We start from the raw sequence: 24,614 nt of genomic DNA, 5'->3' as shown, positions 1-24,614 counted from the left end.
CACCACCAATGAATTAGGCACGGGGTGAGTAAAAAGAAACTCAGACACCTTAGGTGGAACATAATATTTTGTGTCAGCTCTCTTACAAATGGGGATAGTTGTTGCAGGAGTTTGCCATATCGTTTTTGCTGGCTCCATGATTGCTGGATTAATTGGTAATGCGATTTTAGAAGATGTCACAGACTGCAAAATGTCCGTTAACTCATGTTGGTTTTCAGTAACTTCCTGAAGGGGGATGTTCAGCTCTTCAGACATGCATTTAAAAAAGTCCTGAACATGTGCAAAATCATCTGCGGTAATAGGTGGAGAAGGCATGACTGCTCTATCTGGTGAGGAGGATTCGTTCATGTCCAGTGACGGGTCAGAATAGTCGCCTTTTAGAGCTTGCTGTCACTGAGGAAATGGATACTGGTGACGGGAAATGCTGTGGCACACTATGTTCTTTATGAGTGTATGGATGTCTGTGTCGAGATTTCTAGGGGCTTCAGTATTGCCATTGCAGTATTGCCATTGCAGTTCTGAGATGGGGGGTGGCATACCAGGGATTACCATACCATGGTGGCATGCTTCTATGGAGTGTGGCGGAGGAGTTGTGGCAGAGTAGATGGAACATTAAGTGGGAGGAGAATTGTTTGGAGAAATAAAATGATGTCCACAGCCTCCAGAGAGTCCACAGCCTCCTCAAGTGAGATAGTTGGTAGTGATCCTGGAGTACTGGGAGAGCAGTCGGTACCAAGAAAAGGTGTGTTAAATCTAGAGGAAACCATAAGGTCTCTTATGTTGCATATACTGAAGTGCTGGTGTTGATGGTGCTGTGGTTGGCTGCGCCGATACTATTTGTAGTGCAGGATGGTGTCTTGGCACCGAGCGGTCAGGTGATGTAGTGGATGCCTTCACAGTGCCAGATGGCGTACTCAGCACTGTGTTGCTTGAGGTGCTAGCAAAATAATGTCGTGCCGGATGGTGCTGTGACAGACGATGCAGACAGAGAAGGCAGGCAACTTAGAGCCTGAGGCTTCGTTGTGGGGTTTTGAGTGACCTGCTTTACTGGCAGTGCTGGACACGCCCAGTGCATTGTAGGTGCTGAGATGCGGTGCTACTGTCACTCTGCACTGTAGGTGTTGGTGAGGGTAGTTCAGGTGCCAGAGCCTCCTGAGGCAAGGAAGAGCTTATCTCTTCACAGGCTTTTTGTCTTTTTGTATCTGTGGCTTCTTACACTGCTGATCTGGATCAAAGACTGGTCTTAACGATTTTGAAAGGTATATTAATATGAGATGTGAGTCTCTGTCTCACCGCACTCTGGACTTCAGGTTCGTGCAATGGGGGCACTTTTGAGAAACATGGACACATTGTGCATGTCCATCAGACACTAGAATTGGGTCTTTGCATGTGAAATAATGCTTAAAATCCAGTCAACTAGGCATAGTGCCAAGTATTTATCTAATTAAGGGAAGCGAAACTGGCAAAAAACACTTCTTTTTAAAAAGGAAAAATGATGGACTATGAACTGCTAAACATCTATCTATCTATCTAGGGACTAAAACAGGGTGAAAGAGGATTTATTTATCTAAAACATGGAACGAGGTAAGGAACACTGCCGAGCTCCATCTCTGGCTGAAGGCAGTAGAAGGAAATAAGGGGAGCACGCAATAGAACGAACAGTAGGAGTGCTCAGCTAGAGGCATGTGCGGCCCAAGGGACACTGCTCTGAAGACTCCCATTCAAGACTCAGCGGTGGCAAACCAACCTGATGTTGAGCACCCACGGGGATCTCTCTCAAAGAAGAACCCTCTGATACTAAGAGTAGCGATTTCTTATCGCTAGTGTAAGATCCATTGTTAATTTTTCTACCCAATTTTGACAATTTCAACCTAGTCTCTTTTCATGCCAGCAATTCATGTATTTAGATATTCAAGCAACGTTTACTGCAACTGCAAACAACTGTTTATACAAAAAGGAACAATCTACTCCTTAATCTCTAACTATTTTAGCAAACAGTATTTTAGTCCAAAACAGATGCTGGGGGGTACATGGAGCAGCTAATGGAATTGCACGGTATCATTATGGGTTGATACCCTGCATTATCTTTATGGGTTTCCCAATGACCTCATAATCAGAAGCAAGGTCTCAACCAATTCAAAGCAGCACACCAATTCAAGGCAGCATCTGACCTTACTGTAAAGATGCAAAACCTGCAGATGCATCTCCATCAATATGGATGGGTTCTACACATGCCTATCATGAAATGTGGGGTACATGCACACAAATTCCAACTACAATTATGTGGGTGAAATAAGACAATCACTACACAATCACAAAACAACATGATCTCAATTTCCTGGTACAGATGCAGACTTAAAGGCTTTGTCTACACTGCAGGGTTTTTGAGTAAGAAGATTTTTGCAGAAGAGATCTTCCGCAAAAACTTCTTGCGCAAAAGCACGTCCACATGTCAAAAGCACATCGCAAAAGTGATGTGCTTTTGTGCAAGAGAGTGTTCACACTGCACAGACACTCTTGTGCAAGAAAGTTCTGATAGCCATCAGAGCACCTGTGCTTTTTGTGATAGGGGTTTCTTGCACAAAAAGAGCCTGTTGAGCATCCACACACATCTTTTTGCGCATGAGTTCTTGCCCAAAAAGGAATTATACTTTGTAAAAGGAGGTATACCTGCACCGCAAAAAGCCCTCAGTTCTGTCGATTGACTGTAGATTTTCTTGCACAAAAATGTGCTTGAGGTGTGGATGCTTCATGGGTTTTTGCTCAAAAACAGCTGTTTTTGCACAAAAACTCTGTAATGTAGATATAGCCAATGACAATTTAAAAGTAGTTCTATAACCGTTAGGATAGTGTGTCAAAACACCACTATTCACATTCTGTCAAAGGACTTCAGTTTTTATTGCTGTCAATTCAACACTTTGCAGAAGCACTAGCATCAGTTAAAATAATAAAGAAAAACCTAAACACCAAAAGTAGCAATTGCCAGAAAGGGAATAAACTGGAAATTTTAACTATTTGTTACTGATTATCTAATGAATAAAGATCTAATTGTGCCTTAAAAGTTGCAAAGGAGGAGATGCGTGACCAAGCCAAGAACAAGTTACTACCACCCATCAGCCCCACAGAAATGCTGTATTAAAAGTAACAGAAGAGCAAATCACAATTCTGAAAAGCCCATTTAGAGATATAAAGTCATGCCACCAGCAGCCACACACTGCTGATGAGGTCTACTGCAAATGCTTCTACTGTTTACAATTGTGTTGTCTTGCATGGAGAGAAGGAAGTTTCTCCCACTGGAAGATCTCAGAGATTTAGAATTTTATAGGTTAAATCAACACCATGCTCTCTACCCAGAAACATAGAAGCAGGCCTGACAGTCATGATCCAGATCAGAAGTAGAAAGTTATATTATGGTTGTAGATTCCATATGAAGTAGTTCAGTAGAAAGCCTTTGCATGGGGGTTTCTACCCACCAGCCTTAAGTATTATCAGCAAGAAAGTGTAAGAAGAGAAGAAAGGAGAAGCCATTTTTTTAAGCCCTGGCCCAGGTTACCTCCCTTTCTCAGTACCTGAGGGAGACTCCTTCCTTCCTTTCTTTTTTTTTTCCTTTACAGTCTCTTTTTTCTTCTCCTCAATTGGTCTTCTTTCTGTAGGAAAGACATAATCAAGGAAAAGCAGAAGCCACATGCTCCACACTTTCAGGCATGAAGTGGAAAAGAACTGTGAAGAGACAACAAAACCCTCTTAAGTATGAAAGGCTGATTGATAGGTTTTTGCCTCCTTCTTCCTCATAGGTGGATATGTAAGTTCATGTAAAGAATGGGAGAATAGGGAAAAGTAAAGTAGAGATGTATGACAAAGTCAGCCTTTATTTCTGCCTCACAGAAAGCACAGAAATTGCTTAAAACCTCTGAATAGACTGCATGTCTAGAAATTAAAGACTTTGCTTTAATACACATTTAGTCACTCCTGGGATTTTAGGCTTTAACACTGGATCTAAAGAGTCCTTAGTGTAACAATACTGAGTGTTAACAGCCATTTCAAAGACAAAATTTTTAAACAAGGTAAATCAAAGAAGTTATGTGATTCAAATTATTTTTTCTTTCAGTTGGCACCATATATATTATGCTTTTATTTCAAAGCCTACTTTGATAATGCTAATCCTAGTCATCTATCAGAAAAAGATCAATTTTTAAAAATGTTTCAGTAATATTTAAACCTCAGAGTAAAACCAGAAAAAAATCCTGAATGGCATTCTGAATATCTTAGCTGTACAGCTTGATTCAGTCCATAAGAATTATTGCAGATTTAAGAATTAAGAATATTTCCCACAAAAGTAATCTCCTTTCAGCTAAAGTGAAACACCATACTACAACATGAGGAAAATCCTTGAAGTTTAACAGATTGAGTTTATTTTTACAGTATGAAATCTGTAGTCTAAAGAAGAAGAAGTTACTCACATTTGTGCAGTAATGATGGTTCTTCGAGATGTGTCCCTGTGGGTGCTTCACTCATGGTGTCTGGCTTGTCCCGGCGTTGCGGCTCGGAGACTGGCATAGCCGTGCTCCACCAGACTGCACGTGCGCGAGCAGCGGCTCGCGCCGTTCGCACGTTTCATCTGTTGCGTGTGGTCCGGCACCACTTAATTACAGATGCTTGGGCAGCTGAGAGGAATGATAAAGAGTCAAATTCCAGAGCGGGGAGGAGAGCAGGTCGTGGAGCACCCACAGGGACACATCTCCAAGAACTATCGTTACTTCACGAAGGTGAGTAACTACTTCTTCTTCGAGTAGTCCCTGTGGGTGCTCCACTCATGGTGACTTCAGAGCAGTACCTGAGCAAGAAATGCACTTCTGAATTAAGGTTTAACAACAGGAGGGAGTACTGCCATTGCCACCAAGAAGTCTGAAGCCGAATGATTCAGTATCACATAATGTCTCATGAAAGTCTTGTTGGAGGACCATGTTGCTGCTCGGCAAATGTCACGAAATGGTACTCCTCTTAAAAAGGCTATAAATATGGTCACTGCTCTTGTAGAGTAGGCTTTAGGTTGAGCTGGGAGTGGCTTATTATATAGAGAATAGCATATAGTAATCCATGTCACTATTAAGTTCGCAATGCGTTGGGAGGACAATGGTTGCCCCTTGGAACGAGTCACCACTGAAACTATAAGGCGGTCTGTTCTGCGGAAATCTCGTGTTCTGTCCATATAGAAAGCTAGAGTCCTGTGTACATCAAGGGTATGCAGAGTTGCTGCATATGGTGAGGTATGCGGTTTGGGGCAGAAACAGGGAAGCACAATGGGCTCGTTGATATAAAGTCCGAGCATACTTTGGGAAGGAATGCTGGGTGATATCTTAACGTAACCGAGTCCTTTGTAAATATGGTATAAGGCAGTGATGACATGAGGGCTGCCAGTTCACTTATTCTATGTGCCGAAATCAAGGCTAGTAAAAAGAGAGATTTAATTGTGAGCGGGTGCAGTGAGGTCGTAGCCAATGGTTCAAATGGGGGATGTGTCGACGTATCTAGCACCAAATCGAGATTCCACAAAGGTGGTGGAGGACTCCACGGTGGGTTAAGATTCATAAGCCCTTGAGAAACCGTTTCGTCATGGGGTGAGAAAACAAGGAAAACCCGTCTACGGTACAGCGAAAGGCAGTAATCACTGCTAAATGTACTCATAAGGAGGCTATAGATAGACCTCTTTGTTGCAAATTTAGTATATAGTCGAGTATCTTATGTAATGGTGAAGCATGGAGGTCAATATTTTCAGCGCACCAAGCCTGAAATCTAGTCCACTTAGTAGAATATGTGGCCCGTGTAGAGTCCTCCCTGCTGGACATTAGTACATGTTTGACTCAACTGGAGCAAAGGTACTCAGATGCCGTGAACCACTTAGCATCCAAGCAGTCAAATGCAGGATTTCAGGTCTCGGGTGCCATAGAGAGCTGTTACATTGAGTTAGTAGATTCAGAGCAATGGGAAGACAGTACAGTGTATTGTTCGACAGCTGGTGAAGCATTGAATACCATGGTTGGCGAACCCAAGCTGGAGCTATGAAGATCACGCGAGCCGCATCCATGGTGATTTTTTTTTCTATGATCCTGGGTGCAAAGATAACTGGCAAGAAGGCATAAAGTAGAGATGCTTCCCAATGAAGGAGAAAGGCATCTCCCAAGGAGTGATGACCTATTCCTGCTCTGGATCAGTATTTCGGACACTTCGCACTGTCTTGTGTTGCAAACAGGTCTATTGATGGAAAGCCCCAATGGTGGAAAATCCGAACTGACATTCTGTACTGGATCTCCCATTTGTGATCGTGGGGAAACTGCCAGCTTAGTGAATCTGCAACGACGTTGTTGACTCCAGGTAAGTACAATGCTATGAGGAACGTGTCGTTGCAGATACACCAGTTCCACAACAAAATCGCTTCCGCGCAAAGATATCAAGAACGGGCTCCGCCTTGTTTGTTGATGTAATTCATGGTTGCAACATTGTCTGTGAGCACTCTGGTTGTTGAGCCCTTTATGTGCAATTTGAAATGCTTGCACGTATGAAATACTGCCCGTAGCTCGAGTATATTGATGTGCAGTAACATTTCTGCCTTAGACTATCTGCCCTGAACTGTTAGGTTGTCCATGTGGGCGCCCCATCCCGAAAGGGAGGCATCGGTGGTTATTTGTTTTGATGGTTGGGGGTAGTGAAAAGGGACATCCTGCAAGAGATTTTCTGGTTTGGTCCACCATTAGAGGGACTCCCTGACATGTGGCAGTAACACTACCAATTTGTGGATGCTGTGTTTCGCCCGAGTGTAGACAGAGGCTAGCCAACGCTGGAGACATCGGAAATGTAACCTCACATGTCGAACGCTGAGAGTGGCAGCTGCCATGTGGCCCATCAACTCTAAGCAGGTGCATACTGGCATCATTGAAGGATGTGTGACGAAGTCTACTAGGTCCTGGATTGACTGGAAACAGTCTGCTGGTAAGTATGCATGAGCTGCCTTCGCATTTAGTTGCGCTCCTATGAAAATGAAGTTCTGAGTCAGTCCCAGTGACAATTTTTGTATGTTTATAACGAGACCGAGAGAATTGAATGTTCGGGTTATTTTCAACAACTTGCATGTCTTTGCATCAGTACGACCCCTGAGGAGGCAATCGTCCAGGTAGGGAAAGATAGTTACCCCTGCTTTGTGCAGGTGGGCTGCTACTACTGCTAAGGTCTTGGAGAATACTCAGAGCACATGCCAGCCCAAATGGAAGTACTTTCTACTGGAAATCTCCATCTGCCACTATAAACTGAAGAAATCGTCTGTGTGCCCCATGAATTGCAATGTGGAAGCAAGCATCCTGTAAGTCGAGGACTGCGAACCAATCTCCCTCATTCAGTGCTGGTATAATTGTAGCGAGGGTGACCATTTTGAAGTGTTTCCAGAGGTATCTGTTTAGATTTCATAGGTCCAAGATGGGTCTCCATCCTCCATTCTTCTTTGGAGCGAGGAAATATCGAGAGTAGAACCCTTTTTCCTTGGAATTCCTTGGGCACTCTCGCTATTGCTCCAATGGTGAGCAAGCAATGGACCTTGTTTCAACTGATCCTCATGAAATGGGTCCCTGAAAAGGGACAGGATGGGTGGAGTGGTTGGACGAATTGAAATGAAGGGGATGGTGAGACCGGAAGCTACAATTTCCAACACCCATTTGTCCATGGTGATAGTGGACCAATGGCGGTAATACAGCCTTAGACGACATTGAAAAAGGAGCGAGATAGGAGCTTTGTTCGTATCCTCGACTAAACCTTCAGATTTGTTGTTTTGTAGATGGCTGGTTAGAGATACGGGCAGGCTGCTGTCGCCTCCACTGAGGACACTGCCAGAATCGTTGATGATCTAAGGTGCAAGGTTGTTGCCTATGGAAGGAGAAATCATATCTTCTTTGGTAAGTATAATAGCGCTTTCGTCTGAAGGGGGGGGGGGTATATACATCCCTAGCGTGCGAAGCGTAGTTTGGGAATCCTTTCCTGAGTGCAGGTCCTCATCTGTTTTGCTAGCAAAGAGTTTATGCTTGTCAAAGGGCAAGTCCTCAACCTTATCCTGGAGTTCTTTTGGGACTGTTGCTCATGGTAGCCATGAAGATCTTCTCATTGTCACCCCATGGTGATTTATAATGTGGCTTTACATGAAGCGAATCCCTCTTGCACTATGGATTTGAACAATGGTCTTTTTGAGTCAGGGAGATGCTGCAGAAGGTCCGCTAATTTTGAATAACTATCAAAACTATGGTTGGAAAGGAGACCAGAATAGTTGGCAATACGCAGTAGTAATGTGGCTGAAGAATAAACTTTCCTTCCAAAGATATCTAACTTTTTATCATCTTTTTCTGGAAGGGCATTTCTGTAGTGTGGTACTTTCGATCTATGCTGTACCACGTCGACCACCAATGAGTTAGGCTGGGGGTGATTAAACAAAAAATCCAAGCCCTTGGAAGGGACAAAATACGTTCTATCCGCTTTTTTATTCGTTGGAGGAGCGGATGCTGGAGTTTGCCATATTTCCTCCACAACCTCCATGATCGCCTCATCAATGGGAAGTGCGATTCTACTCTGGTGCTGTGGGTGTAGGTTCTTCAAGAGATGGTGTTTCAGTCGAATGTCTCCTAACTGTATCTCCTGGTTATTTGCGATGCGTTTGAAGAGATCCTGAAATTGTTTCAGGTCATCTGGCAAAGAGACGTCGCCTGGAATCACCGCCTTATCTGGAGAGGATGATGAGTTGTCTCTTGGCGATGCGCTCTGCTGAGGGGCTTCTGGATCGGACTGTTGTCCCTCTTCTGGCTCCGACTGCTCCAGTTGAATTGTTGGGCTCTTTGGAGAAGGAGGCAGTGAAAGTTCGTGTTGAGGCTCTGAAGGTAAAGGTTGAGAATCGGGAGATGAACAGCAACATGTGCGTCTCCTGTGGTAGAGGGAGGTCCAATCATGATGAGGCGGGTCATAATGTGGGAGAAAAATCAAATAACTCCAATTGTGTCTAAAGGGGGGGACTGTGTAGAAATCAAAACTCTCTGAAAGAAAACTGCTGTAAGGGTTAAAAGTTTTCCAGACCTCTCCCCCTGTAACAGAGAGAAATCAAATTAACTCTAATCAAGACCCTTACAGTGCCTCCTATCTCAAGTTCATGGATACTCCTAGTCTGTCACAATTTGTCATGTAAACCCTTATCTTTGTCACAGTTTGCCTTGTAGACTCCTCCACTCAAGTTCTCATGTGGCTTTGTGTACTGTAAAAACTTACTTCTAGCACTCCTGGGGTGAACAGAAGTCTCAGAGTACTTCTGCTGAGACTTTGATATGTTAAAGAAGAACAATCAACAACTGAACTGTCTAAGCATTCTGTATATAGGGGTGTGTCTAGACTGCAGTCTTCTTTCGAAAGAGAGCGTCTAGACTGCACGGAGAAATTTCGAAAAAGCGGCTTGCTTTTTCGAAAGAAAGCATCCAGTGAGTCTGGATGCTCTCTTTCGAAGAAGCCCTATTTACATTGAAGAACGCCTTCTTTCGAAAGAGGAACTTTCGAAAGAAGGCGTTCTTCCTCGTGAAATGAGGTTTACCGCCATCGAAAGAAAAGCCGCGCTCTTTCGAATTAATTTCGAAAGAACGCGGCTTGAGTCTGGACGCAGGGGAAGTTTTTTCGAAAAAAGGCTACTTTTTTCGAAAAAACCCCATGAGTGTGGACACAGCCTAGGATACCTGAATCTGTCTCTCATTGCTGCTGCTTTCACTCTTGGAAGTGACAGCCTGCATGCATGCATCATAAAGTTTTTCCTTCTAGGTTTCTCTCCTGCCTCATTGATTTGACCTCCGGCCTCGAACCCTTCTGGGGGCTCTGTACCCCAGGGGAGCGAGATTTCCCCCTCAATAACATGTCCTATGGTAATGACCACAGTATCATTCTGAGTGTGTTGGGGATAAGTGCCGAGGAGATAACACACTACTATGTCTTTTATAGTAATAACGCCTTGGTGACTGGATAGGCAATCTTGAATAATGGTGATGGTTCCCTATAGCAGGAGTAACAATCAGGGGACACTGACTGGGCTGAGTGCCCGATTGTGGTGCCAGTGATGTAACTGCGGGGAGGGGGATGGCCCCGGAGAGAAAGTTGGTGAAGAAGAAACAAGCCCTGGATGCATGGTCATGTGTGCAAGGGCTTCTTCTGGTGCCACTGTGATATTCCCCTGCAGTGGTGCCGGGGAATGAGATGCCAAGCGTGCCTGCTCCAGTGCCGGCGAGGTTGTGGTCTGTGGTTTAAATATTGCCGGTGCCGGCGGCAGCGAGGCTATTTCTGCTGTTGGTGCCGATGCACCTGGTGCCGCTGATGCGGCTGCTCTGTGTCGGTTTCCACAGTGCCGATGCTGATTGTGCTCTCAGTGCCGCGGGTAGTGGTTTTTTCCCCATGGGAGGCCAGTGTCCACTGAGACCCTGCAGCAGTTGTCCCTGACGTGCCAGGACCATCTTTCAAGCCCTGTCCAGTGCTAAAAGCCTCTGGGAGAGATCAGGTTGGAGACGGCTTAGATATTTTGGGTGCAGACGCCTCAATGGCAGTCGTACTGCGCTTGTGCCCAGAAGGGATAGGCAAATCATCAGGCTATAATGCCTTATCCATCATAAGCATTTTTAACCGTTTCTCATGGTCTTTATAGACTCTGGCTGTCAGCTTACAACAATGCTGACACCTTTGTGATACGTGTGCTTCTCCTAAGCACCGTATGCATGCTTCATGCCCGTCAAAACTGGCATGGGCTTCCAGCAGAGCATACATTTCTTAAAACCTGGGGAACCAGGCATTTCTCACAGAAGGCTATTTCTCATTGTGTAAATTTTTTTTTTTTAAAAGAAGAACTATGAACAATAATACGACTTAGACTAATTGTAACTTGATATGCTATTAACTATTTACAGATTAAACCTAAGGAGAAACTCTGAGGAAGAGATGGAGCTCTGTCCGTGACCGAGGTCGGTTGGAAGTAACTAAGCGGGGCTGGACCACACGCAGCAGATGAAAGACTTGAACGGTGTGAGCCGCTGCTTGCGCATGAATGATCTGGCGGAGCACGGCTATTCAGGTCTCCAAGCCGTGGCACGGGAACAAGCCTGACACCATGAGTGGAGCACCCACAGGGATCACTCAAAGAAGAATAGGATTTTACTTGTATCTTTAAATTAAGTTTCATCATCATGAGATTATGTATGAAGGAAGGATGTTAAGGACTAGTCGACTAGCCAATAAGCAAATGCTTATCTGATAGTCAAGCTGACTAGTCACTTCCCCCCCTTGCTGCCTCTACCAGACAGAGGCAGACAGGGGGGCGGGGAAGTGAGGGTACTTCTAAGTGGCATCGTCACGTAGAGCTGATCCTGGGCTCTGTGTAGTGCTGCCCCTTTGAAACGCCGCAGCAGTATTTGAAACGCCGCAGCAGCATTTCAAAGCAGCAGTGCCATGTGGAGCCCAGGGTCAGCTGGGACTCCCTAGCTGATCCCAGGCTCCATGCAGCACTACTGCTTTGAAATGCCACGCGGAGCCCAGGATCAGTTGGGGACGCCACAGCTGACCCCGGGCTCCGTGCGGCATTTCCATGAAACTTGGATCAGCTGGGGACTCCCCAGCTGACCCTGGGCTCCGTGTGGCATTTCCACACGGCACCTGGGTCCTCCCAGGCTCCACATGACATTTCAAAGCAGCAGTGCCGCATGGAGCCCATGGTCAGCGGGGGACTCTGAGTCCCTGCTGACCCCAAACTCCATGTGACGCCGCTGCTTTGAAATGTCACATGGAGCCCCCACAGAAATTCCATCAACTACTTGACTAATAAGTTAGTAAATATTTAACATCCTTACTATGAAGTAACATTTCATGAGTTTAACTATGCAGAACAGGCCTGAACTGGGCTGCTGTGAATGTACTTTAGAGGGCAGTTATTTCTATGGACTTGCAAGACAGCTGGCCCTTCCAATAGGATTACTAGCAGAGATCACAAGATGGGGCAGAGGTGATCAGTGTATATAGTTCACTCTTCCTGCTCTAGTCTTAGACAAGGCAATAGGGTCTGAATATGATTAGTGAGCTCTGTAGTCATCTGCTTAAATCCCTGATATGCAGTATAATTGTACTAATATTGGTCTCAGGATATAAAGAGAGACAAGGGGATGAGGTTATATTTTTTAATTGGACCAAAGACCTATGGAAGAGCTCCGTCTCTCCCACCAAATGAACTTGGTTCATTAAAATATTACCTCACCTACTTTTTTCTCTAAATTCCTGATGGCATTTTGAGTTGCTGGCTGACTCCTCTACAATAGGAATAGACAGGGGGAAGATAAAAGAATGATGCGGGAAGAAGATGGTCAGTGGAAGTATGAAATGAACATAGCTGGAAAGTGAACACTGCAATGAAAAATGTACATACTAAAAAAACAGACCAAGGGAAACAAAGGAGAATAGTGCATCTCTTGGGGGTTTTTTCTTAAGAAATTTATTTAATAAAAATGAATACAAAATGCCCAATAGGACCAACATGCTAGCAGTTCCTAGGAACAAGTTGAATCCCCTAGAGAAACTCTTACTATGAGGAAACCCACACACAGATGCAGCATCATCTAAAATGGATGGAAAGAAAGGCACTGAAACGCAGGAATCCCAGACTGCCATGCTAATAGCATGAGAGCTGGCTCTAGGAGCCCCTGGTTTCCAAGATGAACTCCATTAGAATGTGACAGATGGAAACATTCAGTGGAGAAGCAAAGGAGGCTTCTTTATTCAAGAGCAAGGAATATAACAATGACTGGGCCAAAAGAAGAGGAAGAATAGAAAGCCAATGCCAGAGGCACTGAACTGGCAATTGATGCTTATGTCAACAGTATATGCCTCTGATGCTGAAGTATAGATGGAATGGGTCAGTGCTACTAAGTACTATACCGAAGCACCAGCCCCAGACAGACAAACAAAAGCTATCAATATTGAAGCATCTACTACATGGAGAGTAAATCATCTGACATCAAGGTGAATCACAAATGCCAGAAAACACTAGCATCAAGAGGGTACAGATGCTAGCGTAGACACAATCGGACAATCACTTGCCTCTTGACTGTTCCTTTCTCAGTAAGGACAGAAAAGAATGATACTGCGAGAAAGTCTTGAAAGACTGGGTTTTCTGAAAGTACTGACAGCAGTCAAGACTGTGCTCACGGAAAGAACTGACCTCTCTTTTTGTATACAACTTCGGGTTAAGGAAACCTAACATGAAGTTGAAAAGATATCAGAATGGTTTAATAACAATCTCTTACTGGATCCAATGGCATAGGCTGTTTTGGCTTAGTCTGAGTGGCAAAGGCTACGTCTACACTGGCCCCAAATTCCGGAAAAGGGATGCAAATCAGGTAAGTCAAAACAGCTTATGCCATGTTTATTTAAATCCTACTTTCAGGTAGGAATAAGAGATCCTCCGGAAAAGGCCTTTATTCCGGAGGATCGCGCCAGTCTAGACGCTTTTTTCCGGCTTTTCCCCCAAGCCGGGAAAAAAGCGGCAGACATGTTTATTTAAATCCACGGCAGATATTTAAATCCCCCGCGGATTTCCCTATTCTGACTTACCTGCTTTGCATCCCTTTTCCGGAATTTGGGACCAGTCTAGACGTAGCCAAAGTGTTTTAAAGCCTGATGATCTACTGCTTTCTGATTTGGCAGAACGAATCTGAGATCCACGCAGGCTCTTAAGGCAGTTCAGTATCAATAGATGATACCCTCATAGCTTCTGATAAAAAGTGAAGCTTAAGGAAGCTCTCCAGGACTGTGCATAAGAGAACATATACACAGAATAGGAACAAGCCTCTCCCCAAGGGAGGAGAAATGCCTCATAAGTTTAGTGATGATAGAAAAAGTACCGTAGGAGAAGTATAGCCTAAAGCCACAGGTTGACCTATGGTCATCTTAGATCTGAAATGGTGTGAGAACATCTCAATAGTATCTTATGAAATCAAACATCCAGAAGGGGTATAAAGCCTAACAATATGCATACCTAACTATAGGTATATATTAGAAGCATTATAATCTCTCTCCTAAAGGAAAAAGTTGACTGATGCAAGATATAAAGACACTGTAGCATTCCTGCTTTCTATCTTGGCTGATCCAAAGGATCTCTGGGACAGTTGGGGCTGTGCACTCTGCCTACAGGATGGAGAAAGGAATGGCATAAGCAGAGAGGTAAGGTGTGCACAAAGCCACAGCTTACATAGCTACTCAAAAAAAAGATCAAAGAAGATGCACAGTGGAGACTCCAGGCAGGCAATGGTCAAAGAACTGTTTATACTAATGCAATAGTGGTGTTTCTCCAGGCCTTTTATTCTAATACAGCTGGATATAACTGGTATTAATTTGCCTTGAAAAGCAGTTTACAGCTATTTGCATTTTGACATACCTATAGCCATAATTCGTTGTTCAGCTTACCCTCTATAGCAGTATCTTCATTTTCTTTCTCTTCTTCCAATTCTGCTTCATCATCTATCTCCTCTCTCGCTTGTTCAAGTTCTCCCTTTGTAACTGGTTTAGAGACATCAGTTTTTTTGTAGTCGATGTCTTCTTCTATTTTCTATAACAAATTAATCAATTACATTTTTAAATAACTGATCTCTAACATTTACTTTCTAATGGGGGGATTTTGTAAAGGTGCATTATTAAAACTAAGTTTTAAGATAAAAAACTGACGGAGTGGTTGTTAAATTTTGTAAATTTATTGCAGCTAGAAGGCATTACGATCGAGCAAATTACTATCACTAGAAAAAGAAAAGTTGAAAATAAAATCATTAAATCTTTTACCTTGCTTGGCCAGCAGAACAACACACCCAACCCTACAGGCAGTGCTAGAGTCAAGATGTAAATAATCCAAAGCCATGGACGATCTTCTGCAGCTGTAACCAATTGACTCAACATACCAGGCTGCAGAAAGAAATGAAGAATGAATCTCTGTAATTAATAAAGTGACCAAGCAGTTAAACAGCTTACTGCATTTTTAGAAGTACTGTACAGACATCTGTTGATCTTTAACATCATGTAAAAAAAAAATCTCTTTTGGGAATACAGGTTTTTTTTGGCCCATTTACCAATTATAATGTTGCGTACACTCTCTAAAAATTGTTTATTAAATATTAGAGGACAAAATTTTGTAAACATGCACCATTAAATAGCTTCTGGCATAAGGAAGAGCAGCCACACACAGGTGGAATACAGTCATCAGTGGGATGGGACTGGGACTCCAAACCCTGAAAGCACAGGCTATCTGAACTAAAGGAGAACTCTTAGGCTCATTTACACAGCAGGTAATGTGTTCTATGGAGGTGTGATTTCTAAAGCACACCAATGCGTCATGGATTAATTGGCCTGCATATACCCTAATGGTGGAAACTAAAGTCTTCCTAAGACTCTTAACACAGTACTATTTCAAAACAGCATTACATTAACCAGCAGGCTCCAAAAGGAACAATTAACAGAGAACACGTTAGTACTCTATAGAAATCATACCCTTGTAAGGCACACCATGTACACAAACCTTTATCTGTAAAGAAGAGGCTTTGCAGTTTTTGGACACTGCCACTAGAAAGAGTTACGATCACATACACTACGCCAAAGTATCATGGGCACATCTTGCAACATAAGCTAGAGATGCGTGCACATAGGATAGAGATGCGTGCACATAGGATATCAAAGATGCTGGCCATCTCCAGACAATGCACGTAAGGATAGGATAGCAGTCATGGATTTGATAACATATGTGCACTATATTTTTAGAGTTGTATATAGTATATGCTTATAGTGACTAAAGACCTTCATTTGACAGATTTGCAACACGACCAGTTGTTGCCTCTAAGATTTTCTATCCATGAGCAGAATGAGTTTTGTCTTCTGCACTGTGACAGGGTACGTGCCCTGCACTGGCCCTTTAAGGGCAAAACCCAGGCTGGAGCAGGGGCTGGAAGTAAAGACCCAGCTGAAGCTGTTCTGGCTAATGAGGGCTCAACTGGGGGCTATATAAAGGAGAGTAGTCTCTCACTTGAGAGAGAGCCATAAGGAGCTGGAAGCTGAGAAAGCAGGAGGTTCACAGGAGCTAGAGCAATGCTGGGGCAGCAAGGCAGGGCTAGGGGAGCTCTAGACAAGCGAGCTCCCAGGCTGTAGGGCCTGGAGCAAGGCCCAGGGCTAGCAGGGCTATAGCGAGGCAGTCCTGGTAAATGGGGGTAGTAGGTCCACACCTCCTCGCCGGTGATGAGCGGCCCTTGCAGACTGCAGTTTACCCTGAGACAGGCTAGATGAAGACTGGCAGTGGGTCACTGATGCAGGGTGGTGAGGCAGCCCCCCACATGCACCAATATTGAGGTCATGCATTTTTCAGCATGTGCCTTTTCCCCCTGCTGCCATGTCTTCCACCCTCCCCTCTGCTGCTGCCCCCGCATCTCTCACCCTCCTATGTTGTCCTGGCTCCTGCATTCTCACTCCCCTCAACTCTCCTGGGAATCTTCCCTCTTCCCCATCCTCTCTGACCCCTGCATCTGCCCTTCCCTTCCCCCCCGTGCCCACCCTCCTTTAGCCCCACTTTGATCATCTGTAGCTGCCCCTCTCCACTGCACTCTTCCTTCTACCCACTTCCCCTGCCTCTTTCCTCTGCCGGGACTCAAACTGTTGGTGTGCTTCCATGCAGGTGCACAACTTAGAGGGAACTATGAACATGATCAGTATTCTTGATCACTTATCCATGCTCAGAGAGATTACATACTTAGACTGAAACCACTGATCATATGTATTTATTAAAGAACCTACTCCTACTTACCAAATGATATTGAAATCTAGAGGTGACATTCTGCATCATTTAAGTCAATAAGCATTTTGCCATTAACTTCAGAGAGGGTGAACGAGCGCGCGCACGCAGGAGTAGAGGTGTAAATCAAGTGCTTCCAAGGTTTATTGGAAGAGGTAGATTTGGATAAAGCTAAGCTGTCAAACTAGGGAAATATAGCACATTTCTCAGAACTGTTATCCGCTTAATGAAAAGTAATCAAGTAAATATATATTTTCTACATTAACAATAAACTCTTCCAACAGCATGTTTCTCCACTTATTTTGGCTACTAGGAATTGTAAATACTATACCTCATTAGCACTAGCTACCAATTTCTTCAGGCCCCAGCCATCTGCAGCCCACCTATCTGCCACTTCCATTTCTGAACAGATGATAAAATTATCAAAGTAGATATCAGGGGTCATAGACCATAGCTCTAAACCAATAGCACTGACAGCAGTCATTTCAAATGGGTGAAGATCCTCAAAATAATCTGGATTAGGGATTTTTTGAGGACTCCAGATCCCCTGTAAAAAGAAAAAAAATATATAGTCATTTGAGAGGTTCTTCTAAAAACCTGGAAGAGTGAAGTATTTTCTCTTTTTTGAAAAAGGCAAACATGTTAGTTTGAAAGGAAGGGGAAGGAAGTTACCATTTGAGAAACATAATTAAAATGTATCTTGCAGGAGTCTCAATCCTGCACATCACTTTCCTAGAACATGATAGATTTACCACCTCTAATGTCTTCAAAATTATTGCTCTCTAAGGGTAGCAATAGTAGTGGCACCTACATCCCCTCATGCTACTTGTGTGCTGTTCCTGTGTGCTCCACTTTGGGTGAATGTAGAACAATGCCCTCGTAAGGATGGAAGGGGCTTTGGAGTTGAATTTGTCACTGAGGCTAGTATAATGAAGCCTACTTTTGTGTCTCAGCTTGATTCAAAAGTAATTTCATAAGAAGAGGTTACTCACCTTCGGTGCAGTAGCGATGGTTCTTCGAGGTGTGTCCCCGTGGGTGCTCCACGTCTGGTGTCGGGCTGGTCCCGGCGCCGCGAATTGGAGCTTGCCCTAGCTGTAGCCGACCGGGTCGCGCATGCGCGAGCAGCGTTCGCGCCTTTGAACAGCCGCGCGCGACCCGGTCTCCGCCAGTTCCTCTCACCGCCATCTGAAAAAGATAATAAAGAAGATTCCGTAGCGGGGAGGAGGGCGGGTCGTGGAGCACCCACGGGGACACACCTCGAAGAACCATCGCTACTGCACCGAAGGTGAGTAACCTCTTCTTCTTCTTCGGGTAGTCCCCGTGGGTGCTCCACGTCTGGTGACTCCGGAGCAGTAATCCACTAAACGTGGGCTACGGAATCACTAGCATCGCGGCTTGGCAACACTGCTGAGGCTAGGGCCGAATCGGAAGCCAGGCGCTGTACTATTGCATAATGTCTTGCGAACGTCGTGTTGGAAGACCATGTAGCAGCAAGACATATGTCGCGTAAAGGTACCCCTCTGACGAAGGCCGTTGACGTAGCCATCGCCCGTGTCGAATGGGCTCTAGGGTGCGATAGAAGCGGTTTCTTAGCCAAGTTGTAGCAGGTAGTGATACACGACACGATAATCTTCGAGATACGTTGGGCAGATAGGGCTTGACCTTTAGAGTGCCCCATGGTGGAGACCATCAGACGGTCCGTTTTTCTAAAAGCACGAGTTCTATCTATATAGAAGGCTAGAGCCCTGCGGACGTCCAGAGTGTGCAAGAGGGCGTTCCGTCTCGACGTGTGAGGTTTTGGATAGAAGCGTGTCAGAACGATCGGCTCATTGATGTGGAACTCAGTACAGACCTTCGGTAGGAAGGCTGGGTGTGATCTCAATGTTACCGCCTCCTTAGAAAAAACCGTATATGGGGGCGATGCCATCAGTGCTGCGAGCTCACTCACCCTTCGTGCCGACGTTATAGCAAGGAGAAAAAGCACTTTCATTGTAAGATGGTGCAGCAGAGCGGTTGCTAGAGGCTCAAACGGGGTTTTTGTTAGAACATCGAGGACCAAGTCAAGACTCCACTCAGGAGGCGGGGGCCTAACCGGTGGATTGAGGTTAACTAGGCCTTTAAAGAATCTCGCCACCATAGGATGGGAAAAAACTGATTTCCCCTCGATGGGCATGTGGAAGGCTGCAATCGCCGCTGCATGAACTCGAAGTGATGATATAGATAAACCATCCGTCTGCAGCTGGAGAATATAGTCCAATATGATATTCAGTGGTGAAAGAAAGGGGTCGAGATCTTTAGGAGCGCACCAACGAGTGAATCTCGACCATTTTGAAAGATAGGTCTTTCTAGTCGATTCTTTCCTGCTATACAGCAAGATGCGCTTTACTTGGTCCGAACAACGCATCTCTGATGAGCTGAACCATCTATCATCCATGCTGTTAGGTGAAGGGTGTCCAGCCTCGGATGGAGAAGGGAGCCGTTCTGTTGCGACAGCAGGTCCGGTAGGTGAGGGAATCGGTAAGGTATCCGAGTCGAGAGCTGCAGGAGGGTCGAATACCATGGTTGTCTGGGCCAAGCCGGGGCTATGAGCAGCACTCGTGCGCTGTCCATTATGGCCTTCTCTAGCACCCTGGGAATGAGCACAACAGGAGGGAATGCATATAACCGTGACGTTCCCCAGTGAAGGAAAAACGCATCTCCCAGAGAGTGTATGCCCAGACCCGCTCTGGAGCAGTAAGCTCTGCATTTCGCGTTGGTCCTTGTGGCAAAGAGGTCTATGTCCGGATGATCCCAGCTGTGAAAAAGGGGCATGAGGACATCCATACGAATTTCCCACTCGTGGTCCTGATAAAAATGTCTGCTTAGTGCATCTGCGATAGTGTTTTGTGCACCGGGTAAGTATGCAGCGACGAGAGAAATGTCGTTCCGAATGCACCATTTCCACAGTCGAACTGCCTCTGCACAAAGGGATCTGGAGCGAGCACCGCCTTGTCTGTTCACATAGTACATCGCTACGATGTTGTCTGTGAGAATCCTTGTGGTTGTGCCTTTTATGTGCTGTTTGAACCGCCTGCATGCATGAAATATTGCCCGCAGCTCGAGGAGGTTGATGTGCAACAACATCTCGGCTGGGGACCAGCGACCTTGTGCCTTTTGGGTACCCATGTGGGCGCCCCAACCCAGGAGAGACGCGTCCGTGGTTATCTCTCTTGCTGGTTGCGTAGCGTGAAACGGAACCCTTACTAGCATGTTGCTGGGGTCGGTCCACCAGTGGAGTGACTGCTTGACCTGCACGGGTATCACCACCGTTTTGCAAACGCTGTGCCTGGCAGGATTGTACACAGTGGCCAGCCAGTGTTGCAGGCACCTCAAATTTAGTCTTGCGTGCCGCACGATGATTGTGGTAGCCGCCATATGACCGAGGAGCTGCAGGTATACACGGACTGGTAGCATAGGAGACTGCAAAACAGTTGTCACTAGGTCCCTTATGACCTGGAAGCGCTCTACCAGCAAATGTACTCTTTCCTCGAGAGAGTTTAGCCGTGCTCCTATGAAAGTAAGGGTCTGCGCCGGCTGCAGTCGGGATTTTTCCATGTTTACCACAAGGCCGAGGGATTTGAACAGAGCTAGAGTGACCCTCACCATGTGGGAGGTCTCTGCGTGGGTGCGCCCCTTGATCAGACAATCGTCCAGGTAAGGAAAAATTGCGACTCCTATTCTGCGTAGATGGGCCGCTACCACCGCTAGTGTCTTGGAGAACACCCTCGGTGCTGATATAAGGCCGAACGGGAGTACTTTGAACTGGAAGTGATCGTTTCCTACCACAAAGCGGAGAAATCGCCTGTGTGCCACGTGGATCGAAATGTGGAAATAAGCGTCCTGTAGATCTAGGACTGCGAACCAGTCTCCTTTGTTTAGTGCTGGCATAATCTTGACCAGCGTGGTCATTTTGAAGCGCTGTTTGCGGATGAAGCGATTTAGACCTCTTAGGTCGAGGATTGGCCTCCACCCGCCTGATTTCTTGGTGACCAGGAAGTACCTGGAGTAAAACCCTTTCCCGCGAAACTCCTTTGGGACTCGCTCTATGGCACCTATGTTTAAAAGGTGGAGGATTTCTTCCCGAAGAATGGTCTCGTGGGACGGGTTCCGAATCAGAGCTAAGGTGGGGGGGGTGGTGGGGGGAAGCAAACGGAATGGGATGGAGAGGCCCTTTGTTATTACTTCTCTGACCCAGCGGTCCGATGTAATGCTGGCCCATTGATGTATGTAGGGCTTCAGCCGGTGGTTGAATGTGATGGAAACACGCTTCTGTATACTGACCACTGGAGGCATGTTCGCGTCCTCTGCATGCGAGTCAAACCTGCTGCCTAGGAGCAGGTCTGGTTGATGGACGATTTTGTTGTTGTTGTCGTTTGCGCTGCGGGCGCTGTCGAAATTTGGGTTGCTCAGGTACACGCTGCTGTTGCCTATACGAGGGATAGTCATACCTTCTTTGGAATGGATAATATCTCCTCTGTCTGAAAGGTGGCGTGTACATACCCAGAGTTCTGAGGGTAGTACGTGAGTCCTTCCCCGAGTGTAAAATTTCGTCGGTTGAGGAGGCAAATAGCTTTTGCTTATCGAAGGGCATGTCCTCAACCTTGGTCTGCAACTCCCTAGGCGCTCCCACTGACAGTAGCCATGAGGCCCTACGCATAGCAATGCCTGAAGCCATGGCCCGGGCCGCAGTGTCCGCTACATCAACAGCGATTTGTAGGGATGTTCTGCACGCCGCGAATCCCTCTTGAATTACAGCTTTCAGAAGATGTTTCTTACTGTCCGGAAGATGTTGCATAAGTTCAGGAAGCTTGGAATAGTTATCAAAATTATGATTTGAGAGGAGCGCAGCATAGTTAGCGATGCGAAGAAGTAGGGTTGAGGAAGAATAGACTTTACACCCGAATGAATCCAGTTTCTTAGAGTCCTTATCCGGAAGTGAATTTTTAAAATGCAGAGTCTTTGCCTTATGGCGGACAGCATCTACGATCAACGAATTAGGCTGTGGGTGGTTGAAAAGAAAGTCCAATCCTTTTGATGGTACGAAATACTTTTTGTCCACTCTTTTATTAGTAGGTGGCACTGAGGTTGGCGTTTGCCAGATATCCTCGGCCACCTCCATAATGGCTTCATCTATTGGTAGGGCGATCCTTCTCTGTTGTTTCGGATGCAAATTCTTGAACAACTTATGCTGTTTCCCTTCGGTCTCAGTAATCTGTACCTCTTGCGATTGTGCTACCCGGCGAAACAGATCCTGGAACTCTTTTAGATCATCAGGGAGTGACGATTCGTTCGGAGTTATGGCTTTAACAGCCGAAGATATTGAAGAATTAGCATTAGGAGACTTGTCTGGTTCTGACTCAGAAAGTTGCCCCTCCTCCAGGTCTGATAGTTGCGACCTAGGGGTCGGGGATCGTGGGGGCCTCACGGATCTCCGGGAAGGCTGTCCCTGGCGTCTAGAATGTGTGGAACCTGGACTTATTGAGCGACAGGAGCATGGTGACCTACAGCGAGATCGTGACCGACTACAGCGCGAAAATTCGTCACAGTAGCGGCTATGATAATGTGAACCATGCCGAGCAGAGTGCGCAGGTGACGAGTGTTTAGAAGATCTAGCGCTGCCATGCCTGTCATAGTACGAATGCTGTGATGAGTACGTGGAGTGTCTGGAAGGGGACCGAGACCTAGAGCGCCTGTGATGCGAACAACTACGGTCCCTATGGTGATGGTGAGAAGACACACTACGACTGTAATGCTTCCTATGACCCAGAGCATGATCAGCTTGAGAAGGAAGGTGAGGAGATGCTTCCGGAGAGGGTGAGAGCGAGACCACCTGAGCACCTGGCTTGGATGGTGCCATAGAGATCTGAGGTGGGAGCTGCTCCTGAGAGGAGGGCTGCAGGGTCACAGGCTCAGTAGAACGTGAGGCAGGCATTTCCATAGGCTGCACCGCCGGTGCGCACGGTGCTGAGGACAGCTCCCTGCGAGGAGAGCTGCGTGAGGAGGCTGGAGTGATCGGCACCGGGAGCGTGGGTGCCGACGGAGCTGGCCCTTTAAGGGACTCCTGCGGTGCCGGCTGCGGCCGCGGCTTTGATGTGCCGGGCGGCTTTTTTCCTGCCGGTGCACGGGCTGCCCTGGAACCAGAGGCACCCGGCTTTCCTCCTGCGCTGCCCCACGGTTGTGGGGCTATTGGCAGGGACTTTGCTGGAGAGGCTCTCTTCCTACTCGGGGAAGGTGAATTCGGGGAAGGAGCCCTCCGCTTCTCCAGAGTGGGGTCTGAGGCAGAGGATCCTGCCGTAGCAGAAGGCATCAATGCCTTATCAAATAAAATTTCCTTCAGGCGCCTTTCGCGCTCCTTACGAGCTCTGGAAGTGAGCTTGGCACAGTGCCCACACTTTTGGGGAATATGTGCCTCCCCGAGACAGCGAACGCAGGCAGAGTGGCCGTCCGAGAGCGGCATAGAGTCCCTGCATACCGAGCATTTCTTGAAACCGGGGGAGCCCGGCATTTTGAAAGGCTGAGAGGGCTTGCCTGGCGCTCCTCTCCCTGACAGAATTTCTGTTCCCGTTTCCTTATTTGTATATTTTGTGAACCTCTACGTGTCCATTACTATTTGTTTATCTATATCTCTTTCTTTTTTTTTTTTTTTTTTTTTTTTAAATAAGCCGGTAGGGCTAGAGCCGCGGAGAAAGTGACCGGAGCCGCGGCTTGAGCCGCCGGTTTTAAAGTTAATTACGCCGTTGTTAATTAGTTTCCCTTCTATAGTTAAATGCCGATGTTATTTTACAGTATTTCTTTAATTTTTTCTGAGGTAGGGAGAAGACAAGTTGGAGCCCCGTCCGCGACCAGGGGCGGATGAGAGGAACTGGCGGAGACCGGGTCGCGCGCGGCTGTTCAAAGGCGCGAACGCTGCTCGCGCATGCGCGACCCGGTCGGCTACAGCTAGGGCAAGCTCCGATTCGCGGCGCCGGGACCAGCCCGACACCAGACGTGGAGCACCCACGGGGACTACCCGAAGAAGAATGGTTTGTTGATGTGTGTTCAGCAGCCCAGGTAGCTGCCCTGAAGAGGTCTAGAATGAGTACATTGTGTAAGAATGCTATGGAGGCACATAAAGCTCATTGAGTACGTTGTGATGCCCAGAGGTCTTCAGTGTTGTATAGTGAATAGCAGATATGGATCCAACTGATTATCAGTTTTAGATAATCTTTGCATAGATATGTCAGAGCCCTTTGATAATTTTATTTACACAAAAGGTCTAGGTGATTTTTGGAAGTGCTTCTTTCTGTCCAGATAAAAGCAAACATCTAGTGTGTTTAGGGCTGCCTCTTGAGCCTTAGTATTTAATTTTGGTTTAAATGTAGGTAAAAATGAAACAGTTGGCTGAGATAGAAGAAAGATATTTTCTGCATAAACTTAGGATGTCTAAGTGTCACTTTATCCTTGAAGAAAATTGAATAGGGAAGGGGTGAGCCATAAGAGCCCTTATTTTCCTGACTCTAGACACAGATGTAATGGCCACCACAAATGCAACTTTCACAGATAAGTGAAGTAATAAGCATGTGGCAAAGGGTTCAAATTGGGCTTTGGTTAGAATGTGGGGTACCAGTTTTAAGTCCCAAGCTGGCATGGTTTTTTGGATGTCAGGGTACATGTTTTGTATTCCTGTGAGAAATCACCTCAATCATGTGAGCAACTATTGAAGTCCCATCTATTTCCT

At 46.0% G+C, this 24,614-nt stretch overlaps 1 protein-coding gene across 4 annotated transcripts in view; it reads right to left on the bottom strand.

The window, feature by feature from the left end:
• Positions 1 to 24,614, bottom strand: part of CLGN (calmegin) — an 80,314-nt gene that overhangs the window by 13,584 nt on the left and 42,116 nt on the right. For 3 of the 4 annotated variants that reach the window (XM_075929914.1, XM_006114270.4, XM_006114271.4), the window contains 4 exons: positions 17,190 to 17,405; positions 14,869 to 14,988; positions 14,500 to 14,641; positions 3,570 to 3,647 (listed from right to left, as the gene is read on the bottom strand). In XM_075929914.1, the coding sequence (XP_075786029.1) occupies positions 3,570 to 3,647; positions 14,500 to 14,641; positions 14,869 to 14,988; positions 17,190 to 17,405 (556 nt within the window). The remainder of the gene's footprint in view (positions 1 to 3,569; positions 3,648 to 14,499; positions 14,642 to 14,868; positions 14,989 to 17,189; positions 17,406 to 24,614) is intronic. The other variant, XM_075929915.1, reaches the window with a different exon arrangement.

The sequence above is a fragment of the Pelodiscus sinensis genome, chromosome 5 (assembly GCF_049634645.1).
Source record: "Pelodiscus sinensis isolate JC-2024 chromosome 5, ASM4963464v1, whole genome shotgun sequence".
Classification (NCBI taxonomy): domain Eukaryota; kingdom Metazoa; phylum Chordata; order Testudines; family Trionychidae; genus Pelodiscus; species Pelodiscus sinensis.
This window is presented reverse-complemented; position numbering and strand designations above follow the sequence as displayed.